The 22874-nt window shown below is 45.7% G+C and overlaps 1 protein-coding gene across 2 annotated transcripts in view; it reads left to right on the forward strand.

Annotated features, from left to right (window-relative positions):
• LOC134958582 (protein SSUH2 homolog) overlaps positions 1–22874 on the forward strand; it is a 70016-nt gene that overhangs the window by 21077 nt on the left and 26065 nt on the right. For both annotated transcript variants that reach the window (XM_063941279.1, XM_063941280.1), the window contains exons 3-7: positions 5497–5703; positions 6746–6821; positions 7413–7542; positions 8230–8290; positions 15388–15512. In XM_063941279.1, the coding sequence (XP_063797349.1) occupies positions 5497–5703; positions 6746–6821; positions 7413–7542; positions 8230–8290; positions 15388–15512 (599 nt within the window). The remainder of the gene's footprint in view (positions 1–5496; positions 5704–6745; positions 6822–7412; positions 7543–8229; positions 8291–15387; positions 15513–22874) is intronic.

Consider the following 22874-nt stretch of genomic DNA (forward strand, 5'->3'; position numbering starts at 1 on the left):
TAGGCTGTGAGGAAACTTGAGGTAAATTTTTTTCTTCCCAGCTGTTGCTGTGGATACGAGGTCCCAGAGACCATCCCCAAACAATTCCTCACCCTTATAAGGCAGAATCTTCATGTGCCTTCTAAAGTCAGCATCGCCTGTCCACTGCCGGGTCCCTAATACCCTCCTGGCAGAATGGACATTGCATTAATTCTGGATGCCAGCCGGCAAATATCCCTCTGTGCATCCCTCATATATAAGACAACGTCTTTAATATGCTCTATGGTTAGCAAAATAGTATCCCTGTCCTGACAGGGTAATAGACCACACTGTAGCAGCACTATCCATGCTGAGGCAATTGCAGGTCTCAGTATAGTACTTGAGTGTGTATATACAGACTTCAGGATATCCTCCTGCTTTTTATCAGCAGGCTCCTTCAAAGTGGCCGTATCCTAAGACGGCAGTGCCACCTTTTTTGACAAACGTGTGAGCGCCTTATCCACCCTAGGGGATATCTCCCAACGTGACCTATCCTCTGACGGGAAAGGGTACGCCATCAGTAACTTTTTAGAAATTACCAGTTTCTTATCGGGGGAACCCACGCTTCTTCACACACTTCATTCACTCATCTGATGGGGGAATAAAACACTGGCTGCTTTTTCTCCCCAAACATAAAACCCCTTTTTTGTGGTACCTGGGTTAATGTCAGAAATGTGTAACACATTTATTTTTATTGCCGAGATCATGCAACGGATGTTCTTAGTGGATTGTGTATATGTCTCAACCTCGTCGACACTGGAGTCAGACTCCGTGTTGACATCTGTGTCTGCCATCTGAGGTAGCGGGCGTTTTTGAGCCCCTGATGGCCTTTGAGACGCCTGGGCAGGCGCGGGCTGAGAAGCCGGCTGTCCCACAGCTGTTACGTCATCCAGCCTTTTATGTAAGGAGTTGACACTGTCGGTTAATACCTTCCACCTATCCATCCACTCTGGTGTCGGCCCCACAGGGGGCGACATCACATTTATCGGCATCTGCTCCGCCTCCACATAAGCCTCCTCATAAACCATGTCGACACAGCCGTACCGACACACCGCACACACACAGGGAATGCTCTGACTGAGGACAGGACCCCACAAAGTCCTTTGGGGAGACATAGAGAGAGTATGCCAGCACACACCAGAGCGCTATATAATGCAGGGATTCACACTACCCACAGTGATTTTTCCCTTATAGCTGCTATAATACACAGATTTGCGCCTAAATTTAGTGCCCCTTCTCTCTCTTTAACCCTTTGAGCCTGAAAACTACAGGGGAGAGCCTGGGGAGCTGTCTTCCAGCTGCACTGTGAAGAGAAAATGGCGCCAGTGTGCTGAGGGAGATAGCCCCGCCCCTTTTTCGGCGGGCTTCTCCCGCTTTTTTATGGATCTCTGGCAGGGGTATTTTTCACATATATAGCCTCTAGGAGTATATATTGTGATTATTTTGCCAGCCAAGGTGTTAATATTGCTGCTCAGGGCGCCCCCCCCAGCGCCCTGCACCCATCAGTGACCGGAGTGTGAGGTGTGCAGGAGGAGCAATGGCGCACAGCTGCAGTGCTGTGCGCTACCTTGTTGAAGACTGAAGTCTTCTGCCGCCGATTTTCCGGACCATCTTCTTGCTTCTGGCTCTGTAAGGGGGACGGCGGCGCAGCTCCGGGACCGGACGATCGAGGTCGGGCCCTGTGTTCGATCCCTCTGGAGCTAATGGTGTCCAGTAGCCTAAGAAGCCCAAGCTAGCTGCAAGCAGGTAGGTTCGCTTCTTCTCCCCTTAGTCCCTCGTAGCAGTGAGTCTGTTGCCAGCAGATCTCACTGAAAATAAAAAACCTAAAATAAACTTTCTTTTTCTAGGAGCTCAGGAGGGCCCCTAGTGTGCATCCAGCTCAGCCGGGCACAAGATTCTAACTGAGGTCTGGAGGAGTGTCATAGTGGGAGGAGCCAGTGCACACCAGGTAGTCCTAAAGCTTTCTTTAGTTGTGCCCAGTCTCCTGCGGAGCCGCTATTCCCCATGTTCCTTACGAAGTACCCAGCATCCACTAGGACGTCAGAGAAATATTATATACTGGTGGTCAGCAAACTGTGCAAAACTGAAATGCACCACAGGTATGGATGGATAGTATACTTGACGACACAGAGGTAGGTAGAGCAGTGGCCTTCTGTACCGTACTGCTATATATTATATACTGGTGGTCAGCAAACTGTGCAAAACTGAAATGCACCACAGGTATGGATGGATAGTATAATTGACGACACAGAGGTAGGTAGAGCAGTGGCCTACTGTAACGTACTGCTATATATTATATACTGGTGGTCAGCAAAATTATGCACTGTACTCCTACTGTATAAGTATATATACTACAATGCAGCACGGATATGGAGCGTTTTTCAGGCAGAGAACGTATAATACTGGTGGTCACTGGTCAGCAAAACTCTGCACTGTACTCCTCCTATATAATACTGGTGGTCCCCAGTCCCCACAATAAAGCAGTGTGAGCACAGATATTTGCAGCACACTGAGCACAGATATGGAGCGTTTTTCAGGCAGAGAACGTAGATATTTGCAGCACACTGAGCACAGATATTTGCAGCACACTGAGCACAGATATTTGCAGCACACTGATCACAGATATTTGCAGCCCCCTAAACATAGAAACTGAGAGGACGCCAGTCACGTCCTCTCACGATCATTTCCAATGCACGAGTGAAAAATGGCGGCGACGCACAGCTCCTTATATAGAATCCGAATCTCGCGAGAATCCGACAGCGGGATGATGACGTTCGGGCGCGCTCGGGTTAACCGAGCAAGGCGGGAGGATCTGAGTCTGCCTCGGAACCGTGTAAAATGGGTGAAGTTCGGGGGGGTTCGGATTCCGAGGAACCGAACCCGCTTATCACTAGTTTGAAGTTGTGCGGCGAAATGTGCTTCTTTGCCAAAATGCAACTAGAGGGAGCAAAATGTCTTTAAAATAAAAAGTATAGGATGAAAGCGGATCTCCTCCAGCTCAGAGATGCTTGTGCAGACTGAAATTGGTCATATGCCTTGATAATGCTGATTTATCAACAGGAATGAAAAGCTATACCTTATACACACTTTAAATACACTTTACCATGGAGCCGCTACGGCCGCTAAACTTAATATAGGTTGAGTATCCCTTATCCAAAATGCTTGGGACCAGAGGTATTTTGGATATCGGATTTTTCCGTATTTTGGAATAATTGCATACCATAATGAGATATCATGGTGATGGGACCTAAATCTAAGCACAGAAGGCATTTATGTTACATGTGAAAAAAAGAGAGAAAATGGGAGCGCTGGATGAATCTAATATATATTTTTTATTAAAATATAGTTATATCAGCCACATAAAAATACAGTACATAAACTGGCCTAAAGATAATAAACAATTAATAATGTATAAATATATACAAGACTGCCATATCTCCTGAACCAATATGAGTAAGAAAACCTTTAATAAACCTTAATTAAGAGCTGCACTGGTGCTTCATGAAAATCAGCCGTGCGTCCACGAGCTGAAATACTTATAGGAAGGAGACTGATGAGAGGTGCCTCTGTTATAGGATCACTGTTAAAATGTACACTCTCTACTCCTTGTACACAAAAGAACCTCATTGGCAAAGAGTATCCCAGTATTGAGATTGTGGACACCCGCGCTGTATTATTATGTGACAAATAGATGGTGATGGTCAAATTCACTTGTAGTATATCACCTGATGTGAGAGCCTCTCCGTCAAAGGCGCTGTACTGAGCCGGGTTTGCAGCGGCTCTGTGCAATGAAAGTACAGCTGGTCACGTCTCCAGTGAACCATCCAGACGAACGCGGTTGTTTTCTCCGCTAAAGGGTACTGTACCAATTTGAATGTGCAGCAGTGCAGAAAAATTGGAGCAGCAGATTCCCCAGCCGCTGGTGAAAAGTCCGTTTTAATTGCGGCTATGGTCCACTCGATAGATACGGCTCACGGAGTGTCAGGAGAATGCAGCAGTCAGATGAAGTCCTTCAATGGAGTACCTTAACGAGTTTCTCGGCCTACAACGCTGGCCGTTTCATCTGATGCGATGCATTACTAATACACTTTAAACCTTATACAGCAATGTGATGCGTTACTAATGCACTTTAAACCTTAGCAGGGAAAGGAAGACACGACACCAGTTTGTAGTTAAACCACTGGGTTCCGACACCACAGCGTATTATTGCTGAAAGGGGGTCACAATATAAACCATACAATACAACAGAATAATGGCTACAATCAATGGTACATACGTGAGTGGATTCGCCGCGCTACCCAGTCTGGTCCTCCGTCATCTGATAGATAACGTTGTGAGTCTTGTGTCTGACCAGGCCAGCAGCAGGCTCTCTTTATACAATTCTTCCAAAAAGCAATACAATGGATATTGTAATCTCTTTGTCCATTGGACACAGGGATGGTCATTTACAGTACAGGAGAGGTCATAGGTCGGTTTGAATAGGTGGGCGATGTCTGTTCCAACTGCTCTTGTGGGTGGTCTCTTCTGGATTCCCGCCGCATACATAATATACAGTAAATACAGTTTATACCTATATTCTGCTCTTACACATAACTATCCGCAGGAACATGCGATCTGCTGCAGACCAACACCGGAATATTACCCTTAATATACCCTACAGCTGGATACCAAACACCACCTTATAGCCTTAGTCTGTCCCCTCCTATCCTGTAAAGGTGAATCCCTTTGTTCTGAAACCATTTAAACTGTTGTAACTTGCTGCTGTGGTGCAGGGAGGCTATGTGTAAAATGTGCACTATTTGGATTAAATATGTAATGTGTTTTGATGGCTTTTCCATGCGTTCACAAACTCTACCGTAAATACTCATACCACGTGCTAATTCGCAGGTACGCAGGAGCGACCATACGCAAATTGCGAATATGCGCATGCACGGCAGAGCAAGTACGCGCACAGAGGCCATCTGTGTGTAGTTTGTACGTAATGTGTGTACTGCAATATTTTTTTACTTTGACAGCCTTCTACAAAGCAATGACCCACACCCACCTTAAATATATACCCTCTCCTACAGTTCATCTCTTTACAGTAATCTCTACCTTTTGCATTGCAATCTCATTTTCTTTGCTCATCTCAATAAGACTTATCAAACCTTAGGATTCTGTACAAATATGGACAACTTTCTCAGCACACTTATTTTGTCCAAGATGTCTTAGTTTTGTGTTGTTAATGAACCCTATGGGGCAGATATACACACTTGCAGTTTATCATAGACAACGATAACTGGAAACTTTGATGGTTGGGTTTAAAACAGCACCAGAGATCAATGTTACACCAGCCCGGTTTAGTATTTATTTCTTTAAATTCATCTTTCAAAGCCACTGATCAACCATATTCTTGTAAATCTACCCCTATGTGTAATTCCTACTAAAGACTGGCTTTGTGTCTCCGTTGGGTCCTCACCTCTCCTGTTTCTCAATAAGATATTGAACGGAAACCTCTCATCCCTGGATACATGAACTATCCCGAAGGAAAGATGGCTTCAGCGGCCATGAATCCGGCGATGAGTCCGCCATATTACCCTCCAGCTGCTGCCACTAGTCCGGCTATGTGCACGGATGGTCCAACAGCTCCACTCCCTGAATGGACAGATATTCCAGGGTATGAAGGGATGGGCACTTTTGAAGGGGGTAAGTAAATTGTCACGTTTCCAAAAACAAGTTGTTACACCATGAACCGCCTGACTGATAAAAGTACTGAATGACAGAATTATATACTGTATTAAAAAGGAAGATTCACTGATTTAAAGTGTGGTTGATGTATTAAGCAGTGAAAAAAGTGGGGACATGGACCAGTGCCCATAGCAGCTCCACATTTATCAAGTATATCCTATAAAATGATAGGTACATGCTGATTGGTTGCTATAGGCAACTTCTCTACTGATCCACATCTCCATTAAATTCTTCATACATCAACCCTATAGTACTTAAGGCATACGGGGCCCCCGAATGGAAGCTGGCTGGGGCTCCTCTACTAATCTTCATAATGACAAATTTTTAAATTGCCACTGTATCATTGGTTATTTTTATGGCATCATTGATTCCACAGCAGCTGAGATATGACATAGATATGAAAGTGAGCTGAATACCTGGTACGTGGGTGCAACTGAAAAAGGATACAAGTAACATAAGAAATTGCATGGCGTACAGGATAATTCTGCATCTATAATGAGGAACATACGAGTTTAGATAGAGAGGCAGACACGAGATGTAAGGTATAGAAATATATATGATTATTAAAATTAATTATCAGTCATGGAAACTAATCTTAAAAAAAAATAAAATAAAAGAGACGTAGACAGCCGAAGCAATAAGAGTTACTTAACAGAGGAGCCTGACGCACACTTCCTGTTCTACTGCTATATAAAAACAAAACTCATTAGAAAAAAAGGTTTCATATATACTGTAAAATATACTAGTATATATAATACATGTGATTTGTGCTGGGGTAATTGTACGGTTTGATTTACCAGTGATTGCTAATAGCTGCGATCCTGTTTGATGTTCCGTCAGAAGTTGATGAGTGCTGCCGTCATTTTGGAGACAGACAGACAGCAAATTTGGGTCCAAGGTCAAAACTGCGTAGGAAAATAAACATAACCCCCAGTGTGACAATGGTGGTGCAGGATGTGTATCCAGTCATCTGATACTGAAAATTCCTTTCCAATCACAGGTGGTAAATTTCTACCTCCGCCAGACGTGGGACCGATTCCTGGGGCTGTGCCGACGCCGACAAACGCCAACTGGACGTAAGATTGCCTGCAGTCTTCTTTTCCCAGTAGCAGCTCACAAACAGGGGTGGGAGTCAGGGGAGGGGACTGAATGCTCAGAGGAATTTTGATAGGCCAAAAATCACATTGCGTTCCTGGTACTGGACGGCATTATTGGAATTGCTCAGTGTTCCTTTTCCTGCAGATTACATCACAGCATGCGGGACAGGGTTACACATAGCCAGCTTGATCCATCAGACTCTGTACAGTTTGGTCATCCTGTGTGTAGTTAAACTGAAACTTGCTACTTCAAGATTATATCATCTGAATTAGCAAATTTCTCTGAGAAGAATACGAGAGAACGTGGGCTATTAATTATTTCCAATCTGGCAATGTAACCTACTGAGTACTCATAACAAATATTATCACTGCTGGTGGAAAGATGAGGTTTTTGCCGGGTGCGGTCCATTCGTGCAACATTTAATACCTACATTCCGTGTGATTTGTGATGCCCAGGATTCCACGCATTACCCATAATTGTCCTGGTATATGTGCTCTTGCACCGAGTGTTTGGGGTGAGTGAATCGCAGGTTGCATCCTGTTAATTGGCTTGTGACCTCCTCTTTGCAGGGTCCCCTTCATCTCCGAAGATGTTGCCAGAGAAGCTCTGCTGACTTACGCCAACAGCAAATGTTGTTATCGCTCAACTGCAGCGCAAGAGATGAACTTTCAGGAACTCCAACCGTTTAATACATACCGGGTGTGTAGTCTCCTCTTCCCGGGGTCCTCCCGTCTGTGTCCATCTTCTCATATCTACTTGACTATCTATCTAGCTCATATCTAGTATTGTCATTCATGTTCCAGACCCTAGAGGTGGTTCTGGTTGGATGTAGAATTATATTGGTTATTCACCGCAGGGTTACAATCTCTCTGTCACCAGTGTGTGTATAATGGGCTGATCACTACACAACAATGCAATTAGTTTGCTGTGATGCGGGGGCCCGGGCTGCACACCGTAGCTTCTTATAATGGGATGTGCTACCTTGCTGGGACTGATACTACAATGCAGGAACAAGGGTGCAGGTGCACCATACACCATTAAAATTATAACAACCATCATATCCGAGGTTCTTGGCATATTTTGGCCAATATATGAGCCTGCCCACCTTCTTCACCGTGACCTCATCGGACAGGTCCCGAACATTATAGGGGTTCACCTCTGGTTTGGTGGTGCTCTGTGCCCCAGAGGCAAACCCTTATAATGTTAGGGACCTGTCCGATGAGGTCACCGTGATCATTGGTGGGTAGACTTATATATTGGCCAATATGTGCCAAGAACCTCGGATATGATGGTTGCTATCATTTTAATGGTGTATGGTGCACCTGCACCCTTGTTCCTATATACTGGTATGCTGGGATACCTAACGCTTTGTCTTGTACTTTCTAGTATCGGCTGGAGACTTTCACAGAGTCCAGGGCGTGTGCATGGGTGACTACGCCTTTTACCGGTCAGTGTGTACCAAGTGATAGTATCACAGACCTTTCTCTGTCTGTACGTGTACTTAGAGGTTCTGTATTATATGGAACTATTGTAGTCTAGCAGAAGAGAATGCTGGGATTTGTAGTTTAAAAGCAGATGGAACCGCGTAGACTTCATAGTAATGGTGTCTGGAAAACGGAGGGTGTAAAAAGACCCCATTTTAGCCCTCTGATTTACCAGTTAATTGAAGTGGGTCATCTCTTTCTTAAAACGCCTCATGGCTGAGTAATAACCCGTTTATACCTGAGGTATTTGCTGGCTCAATCTTGCACTACAACCCAGGTAGCGAACACGTTTGGACACGGGTGACGGGGCAGTGTAAATGGACGACCCGGGTCCCGTTACAAGCTTATGGAGAGCCAGCTCAATGGCGCTTGGAGATTATTCTCTCCAAGCGCCGGCATAGGGAATGCCCAGCAATTACCTTGGTCCAGCCTGCGGTGGAAACGGGGTTTCACGCCGCTGTGACGCATCTTGAACCCAGTGGTCAGTAACCCCGGCTGGACTCGGGAAAGCGGTATAAAAGGGGTATAACTTAATACAATCTGGCAGGGGCGTATCTACCCATTGGCCAAGATGGCACTCGCCAGGGGCGCCAGCCGAGGAGGGGCGCCACCCGCCGGTGCCACCCGTGGCCAGAGGGCAGAGTTACGCCCGGCAATAAGCACAGCAGCCTTCACGTGGGAGGGCACCTGGCAGCTTTGAACAGTCAATTTGTACCTGTGTCCCCCCCCCCCCCCCCGCAGTGACACCCGCCAATAAGCACAGCAGGCAGCGGCAGCCACAGTTACTGGCGGCGGTGTCCGGCACTGCGCACCACATACGCTCCCAGCAGCCCGTGCCCTCCCACGTGAAGGCAATACAAATACATATAAAGGCGACACTCACGAACTTGTATACAAACAAGGGTAGATACAGCTTTTCAACATTAAGATTCATTCAATTTTCGTCAGGATAAAGACGTTTGAAAAGCTGTGGGGTATCTACCCTATATTATATACAAGTCTGTGAGTGCCACCTTTATATTTATTAGTATTGCCCTGGCATGGGAGGGTGCCTTCTTCCTCAGATACACAGCAAACAGAGTCCTTATACAGCATGGATCAGGTGGTACTCCATGGTTTTTACAAGCACTGAAAGGGTTTATTCCCGCATATCATCTCAAGACCAAGTTGGGCTTTTCATCAGGATATATAATAAATCCTTTCACTGCTTCTAAAGACCATGGAGTGCCGCCTGATCCTTGCCTCTTAAGGACCCTGTTTGGTATATGCAAATGGAGAATGGATGTAGAATCTGTCAACGGTGCGCACTAATAGCAGCTTGATGAACACAGATACCCAGAGGTAACTCTCTAAAATACCTCTACCCTAAAGGTTAGGAATAGTGCAGAAAAAAAAGTGATGTCTATACATACAACCAAGCGCATCAACTGCAGGAATACTCCTGCGGACCCACTGTTGCAAAAGGTCCTTTCACTGGAGGTCTCCCATGTAGTATAATAGGAAGGAAAGATAAAGTGCATATAGTGAAGCACTGTTAACTCCAATTCAGGCTATAATAAAATGCGTCTCCTCTAGCACAATTACAACCAATTTAATATCGCATAAAATTCATATAACAGTAAAACGTAAACATGTAGCAGCACATATGTTCATATAGCAGCACAGTGATATCCAGGTAGGAAGTCCAATAAAGTGCAATTACCAGAAGCAGGTAGGCATAAGAGCATGTAGGTCTAGGAGTCCAAAACAAGACTGTGGCAACTCCTGCAATGCAACCACTGGTCCTCCACACTGGATCTGCCAATATGATGAAGATTTGGATTCAGCATTTTTTTTTACGCGTTTCTACCCTCTACAGCGGGTCTTTTTCAAGGCATCCAGCAATGTGTCCTCCATTTCCTTCCCTCCCTCTATTTAAATGGGAACTGTCAAAGTCGAAAAATATCATGATGCATATGCCTTGTACTAACCCCTCATGCACATGCCCGCTGCGCGTGCACACGCTCTGCCGTGCGTGCACATATCCGCAATTTGCGCAAAGATCGCTCCGGTGATCACGCGCGTGGTATGTGCATTTACGGTAGAGTTTGTGAGCGTCTAGCGTGCGACTCGATCGTAGCATATTTTACCCATATAGTGTGTTTTGTAGGTAATATTCCCCTAGACAATGTCAGCGAGTATGTTTAGTTTAAACTGTTCCTGGACAGAGAGATTCCTCTTTACATGATAGGAAGGGTCAGACAAAGGTTGAAAGGTGGTGTCTAGTATCCAGCTGTAGGGTATTTTAAGGGTAACATTCCGATGCTAGTTAGGAAAGGATCGCTCGCTCCTGCGTATAGTTATGTACAAATGTAGTTTATGAACATTAACTGTATTTGCTGAAAATTACACATGCGGTGGGAATCCTGGGGATACCTCCCACCAGAGCAGTTGGGGAAAGACACAGCCCACCTGTTCAAATCCACCTATGACCTTTGCTATAATGTGAAGACACATCCCTGTGTCCAATGAACAATGAGATTACAGGGACCATTGTATTGTGAATGTATGTTGTGTATATAAAGACCACCATTGCCTGGCCAGTCTCACTCTCTCTGAAAGCTTTCTCCCTGAATGCTGAGGACTGGATCCAGGTCGCGCATGCGAATCATCCCCACGTATGTATTATTCTCTGTAGCCATTTTGTTCGCCATTTATGTTCTCAATTGTTCGCTCTTGTTTGCAATTATTCGCCTTTGTTCACATTGTTTTCTGTTATTCTGTCTAGATTTCTATGTTAGTTTGTAGTGTATAACTTGTATTGTGTTTCCCTTTTTCTCTAAACCATCCACGGCGGTGTTAGAGCTGCTGTGGTTTTTAAATCCAAACCAGGTCTTGTGTTTTCACTGTTTACTGCAAAGGGCTTTTCTTAGCGTCTCAATCGCTCAAACAGCATACTCATTGTTAAGGTTTTTAAGCGTTACATCATTGTAGTATCTGACTACTAAGGTTTAGAGAATAAGCATATTCTTACTGTGTTTATTAATAAGGTTTAAAGGTTATCAACTGTGTGTGCGCTCGCTGTGTGTATTCCGTACACTCAGCGCAGCGTGTGTACGCCGAGTGCGTACCACGTACGGTACTCTGTACGCAAATAGCGTGCAAAGTGCGTAGCACGTGCACGTGGTATAGCGGCCATATCGGCTCAATGGTAATAGTATATAGCTTTATGTTTAAAGGTAATAATTGACATTATCAGAACATAACCAATCACAGCGCGGCGGGCACGGGTGGCTTCTATACATTATTTCACTACATGTCCCATAAGCACTCCCTGTCCCGCCGTCACTTCCGTTTCTCCCCCTCCTTCTATGTTTGTGGAGTCCATCGTTTTGTCCCCGTTTCCATGGCCACCAAACGCGGAGGGCTCATGTGCCGCGTTCAGACTACATTTCCCATGGGCCCTTCCGCGTCTTGACGTCACTTCCGCTTCCGCCTTTCGCGTCTAGTACTGTACCGTCCGGCGTAGCGTCCCCGTCTCCATGGAAACCCGCTCTCGTGTATTATCCACACCATATGTAGTCAGTTTATTTCATGAATGTTTCCATAAGTCCCGGCATATATATATCATTTGTATTCGAGAATGTCGGAGGAAGCAAAAGAATACACTCAGTAAATCATATATTGGACCCATTTAACAATACACAACAGTGTATTGTTAAATGCAAAAATGTAAACATGCAGCATATAAAGTGCAGGGATAGTGCCTCAGGGGAAAGTGCAATCACAAAAACCATTTCAGCTCAAAATCGAGGCTTAACCCGCCCGGCTGCAATGTACCTAGCTCATATATGAAGCTAATTTCAGTTTTTGCTAATTGTGTTGAAAGGTCCCTTTGTCTCCAGTTCCCTTTTACCCATTCTAGGCCCAAAAGTTTCCTAATCTCAGCAGGATTTTCCTTATGTACAATACGGAAATGGTCAGATAGAGCATGTGTCGTCAGGCCATTATTTCTATTTCTAAGATGCTCTCTCAACCGCACTTTTAATGGCCTAGAAGTTCGCCCAATATAAAAGAGTCCGCATGTACATTCCACAGCATACACCACGTTCTTGGTGTTGCAAGTGACAAAGGTTTTAATATTCACTTTCTTCCTATTATTCACTAGTTCACTAGTTTTGTTGTTACCGTCCCCTTTAATTGTGCGGCATCCGATGCACATCCCGCATCGGAAAAATCCTTTGGATTTGATTGTGGGTACTGATTTCACCGGAGGCAGGGAGCCTCTGCCGAGCGTACTGCTTAAATTCGGGGCCCTCCTGTAAATGCACTTTGGTTTCATTGGGAGTTTATCTTCCACTATCGGGTCTCGTTTAAGAATGTCCCAGTGTTTCTTTAAAATCTTCTCTAGATCTCTGTACTGACTATTAAAAGTTGTAATAAAAGCCCACTCAAAAGGTGTGGAATGGATTTTTTGCATTTTCTCTTTTTTTTGGAGAAGTTCTTTCCTTTGCATATTTCCCACTCTAACGGTTGTATCCTTGACTCTGTCAAGCATATAGCCAGATGCTGCAAAGTCTTCCTGCATCTCATTAGCTTGTTCCTCAAAAATAGCAGTCTCGGTACAATTTCTCCGGAGACGCCGTATCTGCCCACAGGGTATAGAGCCCAGCCAATCTGGGTGGTGGCAGCTATTCTTCTTGAGATATGCTCTAGAGTCGGTGGGTTTTCTGTAATTTTTGGTCTGTAACTGACCATTATTGGCAAACACTTACGTCTAAAAAGTGCGTTTCTGTAGTGCTGCTCTCAAAAGTAAACACTACATTAATAGAATTAGAGTTCAAGTAGTCATAAAAATCCTTTAATGTGGGCGTATCGCCTCTCCATATAAAAAACACGTCATCTATGTATCTGACCCAGGACACCAGGTTCGCCCCAAAAGGATTATTAGTCCAAATGTATTGCTCCTCCCATGACCCCATGAAGAGGTTGGCGTAACTTGGAGCGAACCTGGTGCCCATGGCCGTGCCCACCTTCTGTAGATAAAACGTGTCTCTAAAATGGAAGTAATTATTCGTTAAAATAAATTTAACCCCTTCCTCAATAAAATTACGTGTACCAGTTGCCAGAATCCAAATCTTCATCATATTGGGAGATCCAGTGTGGAGGACCAGTGGTTGACGTGCAGGAGTTGCCACAGTCTTGTTTTGGACTCATAGACCTACATGCTCTTATGCCTACCTGCTTCTGGTAATTGCACTTTATTGGACTTCCTACCTGGATATCACTGTGCTGCTATATGAGCATATGTGCTGCTACATGTTTGCGTTTTACTGTTATATGAATTTTATGCGATATTAAATTGGTTGTAATTGTGCTAGAGGAGACGCATTTTATTATAGCCTGAATTGGAGTTAACAGTGCTTCATTATATGCACTTTATCTTTCCTTCCTATTATACTACATGGGAGACCTCCAGTGAAAGGACCTTTTGCAACAGTGGGTCCGCAGGAGTATTCCTGCAGTTGATGCGCTTGGTTGTATGTATAGACATCACTTTTTTTTCCCTGTTTGGTATATATATATATACTGCCAACACTCCCAAGTGCTGGCAGAATAACTTTACCGGTGCCCTCCTTAGTAACCTGGTAGGGTTACACATATACGTAGACCATTGCAGGCGGCATTCAGATAAAAATGCAGATCCAAAGCAGGTTTATGTCAACGTTTCTAAGTATTTATTAACTTCGTCTTCAGGACAATAATGGAACATACAAAACATACCTTTATAGAACCCCATGTGTCGGCTTCCTGGCATGCGGGTCCGGCATGCAGACACACATGGCATATACTGTATACATAAACGGCACTGAAACATTACCAAAGCATATGCTGCTGTAACTACGTATTCTTAAATCTCCTGGAGTGCTGCACCTTGTGGTGATATATATATATATATATATATATATATATATACATACACATACATACATGTACATATACACATATACGTAAGGAGGGCACCAGGGGAACTACGATTCCACTAGTACAGATTGCCAGAGTGCTGGATTGAGGCCATATGTATGTGTGTATACACATATGCATATGTGCATATATATATTAGATATATATAGAGAGAGAGATAAATAATACGTATACAGATTATATATATATATATATATATATATATATATAGTGGCATGGGAAGTGAGAACAGGGAGGTGACACCAGAGGTGACAACATCCCAGCGGGAGCTGGAGGGCACAGACAGTGTATAAGGGGCACTACTGTGTAGCATAATGTTAATAAGGGGCACTACTGTGTAGCATAATGTTAATAAGGGGCACTACTGTGTAGCATAATGTTAATAAGAGGCTCTAGTGTGTGGCGTAATGCCTATAAGGGGTACAGCTGTGTAGCATAACTTGAAAAATTGACATTACTGTGCAGTGTAATGTGAGTAAGGGACACTACTGTGTGGTGTCATTTGAATTTGGAGTACTTTTGTGTGGCCACGCCCCCTTGTTGGCACACATGCCTTCCATATTTCAAATATGGGGGGCGCCAGTCCTATACTTTGCCAGGGGTGCTCGGACCGCTAGATACACCCCTGCAATCTTGAGATTTATGACATTTCTGATTTAAAAAACCCCAAAACCCATAGGCAGTTTATACTAGCGGAAAAACGGTACAGCTTAGTTTTAGGATGCAAATACTATACCCCCCCCCCCCCCTCCCCTCCTATTTATATGGTCTTCATCCAGCACTCCTCTAAGTCAGTGTATTCTCGTGATTTAGCCCCATAACATAACTGATGCAGATCAGGGAGACGGAATTTGAGGGAAATGTAAAAATGATCTCTAGAAGATTTCTATACAGTGATCTAATGTCACCTCCACACATTGACATGTCACCCCTACTGAATCACCACTGCCAGAAGCTGCAAGGGAAAGATGCGTTCAGTCCCGTATATACGCGGCGAGGCAGATCTTACCCCAGTCACGTTTTGCCATTGCACAACTGCACGTGTATATCCATCTCTCTATGTGGCCATAACTGTGCCTCTTGTCGTTGCGGACAGGCCAGCCGGTGGATTCCCCCGCCTATGGACCAGCCCCTCAGCCCTGGGAAATACCCGTCCAGGTTCCATCCATGTTCCAGGACAAGGAAATGAAAATTCCCGTTCCCCGCACGTCCTCCCTGAAGGTAACACTAGAAGCGAAAAATACATTTTCCCGGCGCTAACCAAATACCCAGTTTTCTCTGACGTCCTAGTGGATGCTGGGGACTCCGTCAGGACCATGGGGAATAGCGGCTCCGCAGGAGACAGGGCACAAAAGTAAAAGCTTTAGGATCAGGTGGTGTGCACTGGCTCCTCCCCCTATGACCCTCCTCCAAGCCTCGGTTAGATTTTTGTGCCCGGCCGAGAAGGGTGCAATCTAGGTGGCTCTCCTAAAGAGCTGCTTAGAGTAAAAGTTTTGTTAGGTTTTTTATTTTCAGTGAGTCCTGCTGGCAACAGGCTCACTGCATCGAGGGACTTAGGGGAGAGAAGTGAACTCACCTGCGTGCAGGATGGATTGGCTTCTTAGGCTACTGGACACCATTAGCTCCAGAGGGAGTCGGAACACAGGTCTCACCCTGGGGTTCGTCCCGGAGCCGCGCCGCCGACCCCCTTGCAGATGCCGAAAAGTGAAGAGGTCCAGAAACCGGCGGCAGAAGACTTTTCAGTCTTCATAAGGTAGCGCACAGCACTGCAGCTGTGCGCCATTGTTGTCAGCACACTTCATAGCAGCGGTCACTGAGGGTGCAGGGCGCTGGGGGGGCGCCCTGGGCAGCAATGATAGTACCTTATTCTGGCTAAAAATACATCACATATAGCCCCTGGGGGCTATATGGATGTATTTAACCCCTGCCAGGTCTCAGAAAAACGGGAGAAGAAGCCCGCCGAAAAGGGGGCGGGGCCTATTCTCCTCAGCACACAGCGCCATTTTCCCTCACAGAAATGTTGGTGGGAAGGCTCCCAGGCTCTCCCCTGCACTGCACTACAGAAACAGGGTTAAAACAGAGAGGGGGGGCACTTATTTGGCGATATGACTATATATATTAAAATGCTATAAGGGAAAAACACTTATATAAAGGTTGTCCCTGTATAATTATAGCGTTTTTGGTGTGTGCTGGCAAACTCTCCCTCTGTCTCCCCAAAGGGCTAGTGGGGTCCTGTCCTCTATCAGAGCATTCCCTGTGTGTGTGCTGTGTGTCGGTACGTGTGTGTCGACATGTATGAGGACGATGTTGGTGAGGAGGCGGAGCAATTGCCTGTAATGGTGATGTCACTCTCTAGGGAGTCGACACCGGAATGGATGGCTTATTTAAGGAATTACGTGATAATGTCAACACGCTGCAAGGTCGGTTGACGACATGAGACGGCCGGCAAACCAATTAGTACCTGTCCAGGCGTCTCAAACACCGTCAGGGGCGTTAAAACGTCCTTTTACCTCAGTCGGTCGACACAGACACGGACACTGACTCCAGTGTCGACGGTGAAGAAACAAACGTATTTTCCTTTAGGGCCACACGTTACTTGTTAAGGGCAATGAAGGAGGTGTTACATATTTCTGATACTACAAGTACCACAAAAAAGGGTATTATGTGGAGTGTGAAAAAACTACCTGTAGTTTTTCCTGAATCAGATAAATTAAATGAAGTGTGTGATGATGCGTGGGTTTCCCCCGATAGAAAATTATTGGCGGTATACCCTTTCCCGCCAGAAGTTAGGGCGCATTGGGAAACACCCCTTAGGGTGGATAAGGCGCTCACACGCTTATCAAAACAAGTGGCGGTACCGTCTCCAGATAGGGCCGCCCTCAAGGAGCCAGCTGATAGGAGGCTGGAAAATATCCTAAAAAGTATATACACACATACTGGTGTTATACTGCGACCAGCGATCGCCTCAGCCTGGATGTGCAGCGCTGGGGTGGCTTGGTCGGATTCCCTGACTGAAAATATTGATACCCTTGACAGGGACAGTATTTTATTGACTATAGAGCATTTAAAGGATGCATTTCTATATATGCGAGATGCACAGAGGGATATTTGCACTCTGGCATCAAGAGTAAGTGCGATGTCCATATCTGCCAGAAGTTGTTTATGGACACGACAGTGGTCAGGTGATGCAGATTCCAAACGGCACATGGAAGTATTGCCGTATAAAGGAGAAAAAGACAACGTCTTTTCAGCCTCAGTCCTTTCGTCCCCATAAGGGCAAGCGGGCAAAAGGCCAGTCATATCTGCCATGGGATAGAGGAAAGGGAAGAAGACTGCAGCAGGCAGCCCATTCCCAAAAACAGAAGCCCTCCACCGCTTCTGCCAAGTCCTCAGCATGACGCTGGGGCCGTACAAGCGGACTCAGGTGCGGTGGGGGGGGTCGTCTCAAGAGTTTCAGCACGCAGTGGGCTCACTCGCAAGTGGACCCCTGGATCCTACAAGTAGTATCCCAAGGGTACAGATTGGAAATTCGAGACGTCTCCCCCTCGCAGGTTCCTGAAGTCAGCTTTACCAACGTCTCCCTCCGACAGGGAGGCAGTAGTGGAAACAATTCACAAGCTGTATTCCCAGCAGGTGATAATCAAAGTACCCCTCCTACAACAAGGAAAGGGGTATTATTCCACACTATATTGTGGTACTGAAGCCAGACGGCTCGGTGAGACCTATTCTAAATCTGAAATAGTTGAACACTTACATACAAAGGTTCAAATCAAGATGGAGTCACTCAGAGCAGTGATAGCGAACCAGGAAGAAGGGGACTATATGGTGTCCCGGGACATCAGGGATGCTTACCTCCATGTCCCAATTTGCCCTTCTCACCAAGGGTATCTCAGGTTCGTGGTACAGAACTGTCACTATCAGTTTCAGACGCTGCCGGTTGGATTGTCCACAGCACCCCGGGTCCTTACCAAGGTAATGGCCGAAATGATGATTCTTCTTCAAAGAAAATGGACGATCTCCTGATAGGGGCAAGGTCCAGAGAACAGTTGGAGGTCGGAGTAGCACTATCTCAAGTAGTTCTACGACAGCACGGGTGGATTCTAAATATTCCAAAACCGCAGCTGTTTCCGACGACACGTCTGCTGTTCCTAGGGATGATTCTGGACACAGTCCAGAAAAAGGTGTTTCTCCCGGAGAAGAAAGCCAGGGAGTTATCCAAGCTAGTCAGGAACCTCCTAAAACCAGGAAAAGTGTCAGTGCATCATTGCACAAGGGTCCTGGGAAAAATGGTGGCTTCTTACGAAGCGATTCCATTCGGTAGATTTCACGCAAGAACTTTTCAGTGGGATCTGCTGGAAAAATGGTCCGGATCGCATCTTCAGATGCATCAGCGGATAATCCTGTCTCCAAGGACAAGGGTGTTTCTTCTGCGGTGGCTGCAGAGTGCTCATCTACTAAAGGGCCGCAGATTCGGCATTCAGGACTGGGTCCTGGTGACCACGGATGCCAGCCTGAGAGGCTGGGGAGCAGTCACACAGGGAAAAAATTTCCAGGGAGTGTAATCAAGTCTGGAGACTTCTCTCCACATAAATATACTGGAGCTAAGGGCAATTTACAATGTTCTAAGCTTAGCAAGACCTCTGCTTCAAGGTCAGCCGGTATTGATCCAGTGGGACAACATCACGGCAGTCGCCCACGTAAACAGACAGGGCGGCACAAGAAGCAGGAGGGCAATGGCAGAAACTGCAAGGATTCTTCGCTGGGCGAAAAATCATGTGATAGCACTGTCAGCAGTGTTCATTCCGGGAGTGGACAACTGGGAAGCAGACTTCCTCAGCAGGCACGACCTCCACCCGGGAGAGTGGGGACTTCATCGGGAAGTATTCCACATGATTGTGAACCGTTGGGAAAGACCAAAGGTGGACATGATGGCGTCCCGCCTGAACAAAAAACTGGACAGGTATTGCGCCAGGTCAAGAGACCCTCAAGCAATATCTGTGGACGTTCTGGTAACACCGTGGGTGTACCAGTCGGTGTATGTGTTCCCTCCTCTGCTTCTCATAACCAAGGTACTGAGAATTATAAGAAGTAGAGGAGTAAGAACTATACTCGTGGCTCCGGATGGGCCAAGAAGGACGTGGCACCCGGAACTTCCAGAAATGCTCACAGAGGACTCATGGCCTCTGCCGCTAAGAAGGGACTTGCTTCAGCAAGTACCAGGTCTGTTCCAAGACTTACCGCGGCTGCGTTTGACGGCATGGCGGTGGAACGCCAGATCCTAAAGGAAAAAGGCATTCCGGAAGAGGTCATTCCTACCCTGGTCAAAGCGAGGAAGGAGGTGACCGCAAAACATTATCACCACATGTGGCGAAAATATGTTGCGTGGTGTGAGGCCAGGAAGGCCCCACGAAGAAATTTCAACTTGGTCGATTCCTGCATTTCCTGCAAACAGGAGTGTCTATGGGCCTCAAATTGGGGTCCATTAAGGTTCAAATTTCGGCCCTGTCAATTTTCTTCCAGAAAGAATTGGCTTCAGTTCCTGAAGTCCAGAAGTTTGTCAAGGGAGTATTGCATATACAACCCCCTTTTTGTGCCTCCAGTGGCACTGTGGGATCTCAACGTAGTTCTGGGATTCCTCAAATCACATTTTAAACCGCTCAAATCTGTGGATTTGAAATATCTCACATGAAAAGTGACCATGCTGTTGGCCCTGGCCTCGGCCAGGCGAGTGTCAGAATTGGCGGCTTTGTCTCACAAAAGCCATATCTGATTGTCCATTCGGACAGGGCAGAGCTGCGGACTCGTCCCCAGTTTCTTCCTAAGGTGGTGTCAGCGTTTCACCTGAACCAGCTTATTGTGGTACCTGCGGCTACTAGGGACTTGGAGGACTCCAAGTTGCTAGATGTTGTCAGGGCCCTGAAAATATAGGTTTCCAGGACGGCTGGAGTCAGGAAAACTGACTCGCTGTTATCCTGTATGCACCCAACAAACTGGGTGCTCTTGCTTCTAAGCAGACGATTGCTCATTGGATTTGTAGCACATTTCAACTTGCACATTCTGTGGCAGGCCTGCCACAGCCTAAATCTGTCAAGGCCCATTCCACAAGGAATGTGGGCTCATCCTGGGCGGCTGCCCGAGGGGTCTCGGCATTACAACTCTGCCGAGCAGCTACGTGGTCGGGGGAGAACACGTTTGTAAAATTCTACAAATTTGATACCCTGGCTAAAGAGGACCTGGAGTTCTCTCATTCGGTGCTGCAGAGTCATCCGCACTCTCCCGCCCGTTTGGGAGCTTTGGTATAATCCCCATGGTCCTGACGGAGTCCCCAGCATCCACTAGGACGTCAGAGAAAATAAGATTTTACTTACCGATAAATCTATTTCTCGTAGTCCGTAGTGGATGCTGGGCGCCCATCCCAAGTGCGGATTGTCTGCAATACTTGTACATAGTTATTGTTACAAAAATCGGGTTATTATTGTTGTGAGCCATCTTTTCAGAGGCTCCGCTGTTATCATGCTGTTAACTGGGTTCAGATCACAGGTTGTACAGTGTGATTGGTGTGGCTGGTATGAGTCTTACCCGGGATTCAAAATCCTTCCTTATTGTGTACGCTCGTCCGGGCACAGTATCCTAACTGAGGCTTGGAGGAGGGTCATAGGGGAAGGAGCCAGTGCACACCACCTGATCCTAAAGCTTTTACTTTTGTGCCCTGTCTCCTGCGGAGCCGCTATTCCCCATGGTCCTGACGGAGTCCCCAGCATCCACTACGGACTACGAGAAATAGATTTATCGGTAAGTAAAATCTTATTTTTATATAAACAGAATTGCCGCTGCCTTCATATAATTAAGGGATACTCAACCCTTTAGGAACAAGCAAGAAGGAAGAAAATTTGAAAGCGCTGACACTCTGTGTATATATATGAAATATATTTTTATTATTTAAACTTCAAAGTTTTTTAATACCAAAGAATAAAATAATATTCAAGAAATATAAAATCAGCAATACAATTAAAAACACATTCTTTTATCCATATAATAAACCATGTACATGACCCTCTTTTCTGGTCCCTAGAGACTGTTGGCAATTATTTGTTACAATTGTGTTTAGAATAAAAGTATCGATTCAGTCTCTGTGTGGAGCAGAAAAGCTCCCAACTCCCTGCAACACAATGACTCTGCTAACTATGTAGCTAATTATACTAAGCGAAAACACATACAAGGTTTTTTTTCTAACGTGCACGCTGTTAAATTTCAATCTTTGAGTCAAAGACTCCAACGTATTTCAGCTTATTCTACTGATTAAAACCTGGTGCCAGAACGGTAAAACAAAATCCATATATCACGTTAAAAAAAAAACCCTCAGATTGTGGACATTATAATGTTATTTTAAAAGCATATAAGAAGGAGTGATATGGTGTTATAATAAGAATAATTGGAAACCGGGGGGGGTAAATTTACTAAGAATCGTATTTTCCCGTTTGAGGTCAAAGTTCAATCACGAATGACATCGAAAGTGTAAATATGCAACTTTTTGAATTGATTACGACTAATTTACTAAGCTGCCGTATTCTGCATTTTCGGTTTTTCCGATGTCGATGTCATTCGTTTTTTTAGGCAGTGTTTTACGTGAGTGACTTGTAAAACACTGCCGACTTTAATACAATGAATCTCGGCCGGATCTGAGAGATCCGTGCAGGGCTTCATTGTGCACCTTGTAAAAAAAAAAAAAATTGTTTAAAGTTAAAAAAAAAATTGCGTGGGGTCCCCCCTCCTAAGCCAAACCAGCCTCGGGCTCTTTGAGCCGGCCCTGGTTGCAAAAATATGGGGAAAAAAATGACAGGGGTTCCCCATATTTAAGCAACCAGCACCGGGCTCTGCGCCTGGTCCTGGTTCCAAAAATACGGGGGACAAAAAGCGTAGGGGTCCCCCGTATTTTTGAAACCAGCACCGGGCTCCACTAGCTGGACAGATAATGCCACAGCCGGGGGTCACTTTTATACAGTGCCTTGCGGCCGTGGCATCAAATATCCAACTAGTCACCCCTGGCCGGGGTACCCTGGGGGAGTGGGGACCCCTTCAATCAAGGGGTCCCCCCCCCAGCCACCCAAGGGCCAGGGGTGAAGCCCGAGGCTGTCCCCCCCATCCAATGGGCTGTGGATAGGGGGCTGATAGCCTTTGTTGAAAGTAATGAATATTGTTTTTAGTAGCAGTACTACAAGTCCCAGCAAGCCTCCCCCGCAAGCTGGTACTTGGAGAACCACAAGTACCAGCATGCGGCGGAAAACCGGGCCCGCTGGTACCTGTAGTACTACTACTAAAAAAATACCCCAATAAAGACATTACACACACACCTTGAAAGTATAACTTTAATGCATACATACACACCACCATATACACATACTTACCTTATGTTCACACGAGGGTCAGTCCTCTTCTCCATGTAGAATCCATGGTGTACCTGTTGAAAAAATTCTACTCACCAAATCCAGTGTAGAGGGCTCCTCGGATAATCCATTTGTAATCCACGTACTTGTAAAAATAAAAAAACGGGACACCCGACCACGAACTGAAAGGGGCCCCATG

The sequence above is a fragment of the Pseudophryne corroboree genome, chromosome 9 (genome assembly GCF_028390025.1).
Source record: "Pseudophryne corroboree isolate aPseCor3 chromosome 9, aPseCor3.hap2, whole genome shotgun sequence".
Lineage (NCBI taxonomy): Eukaryota > Metazoa > Chordata > Amphibia > Anura > Myobatrachidae > Pseudophryne > Pseudophryne corroboree.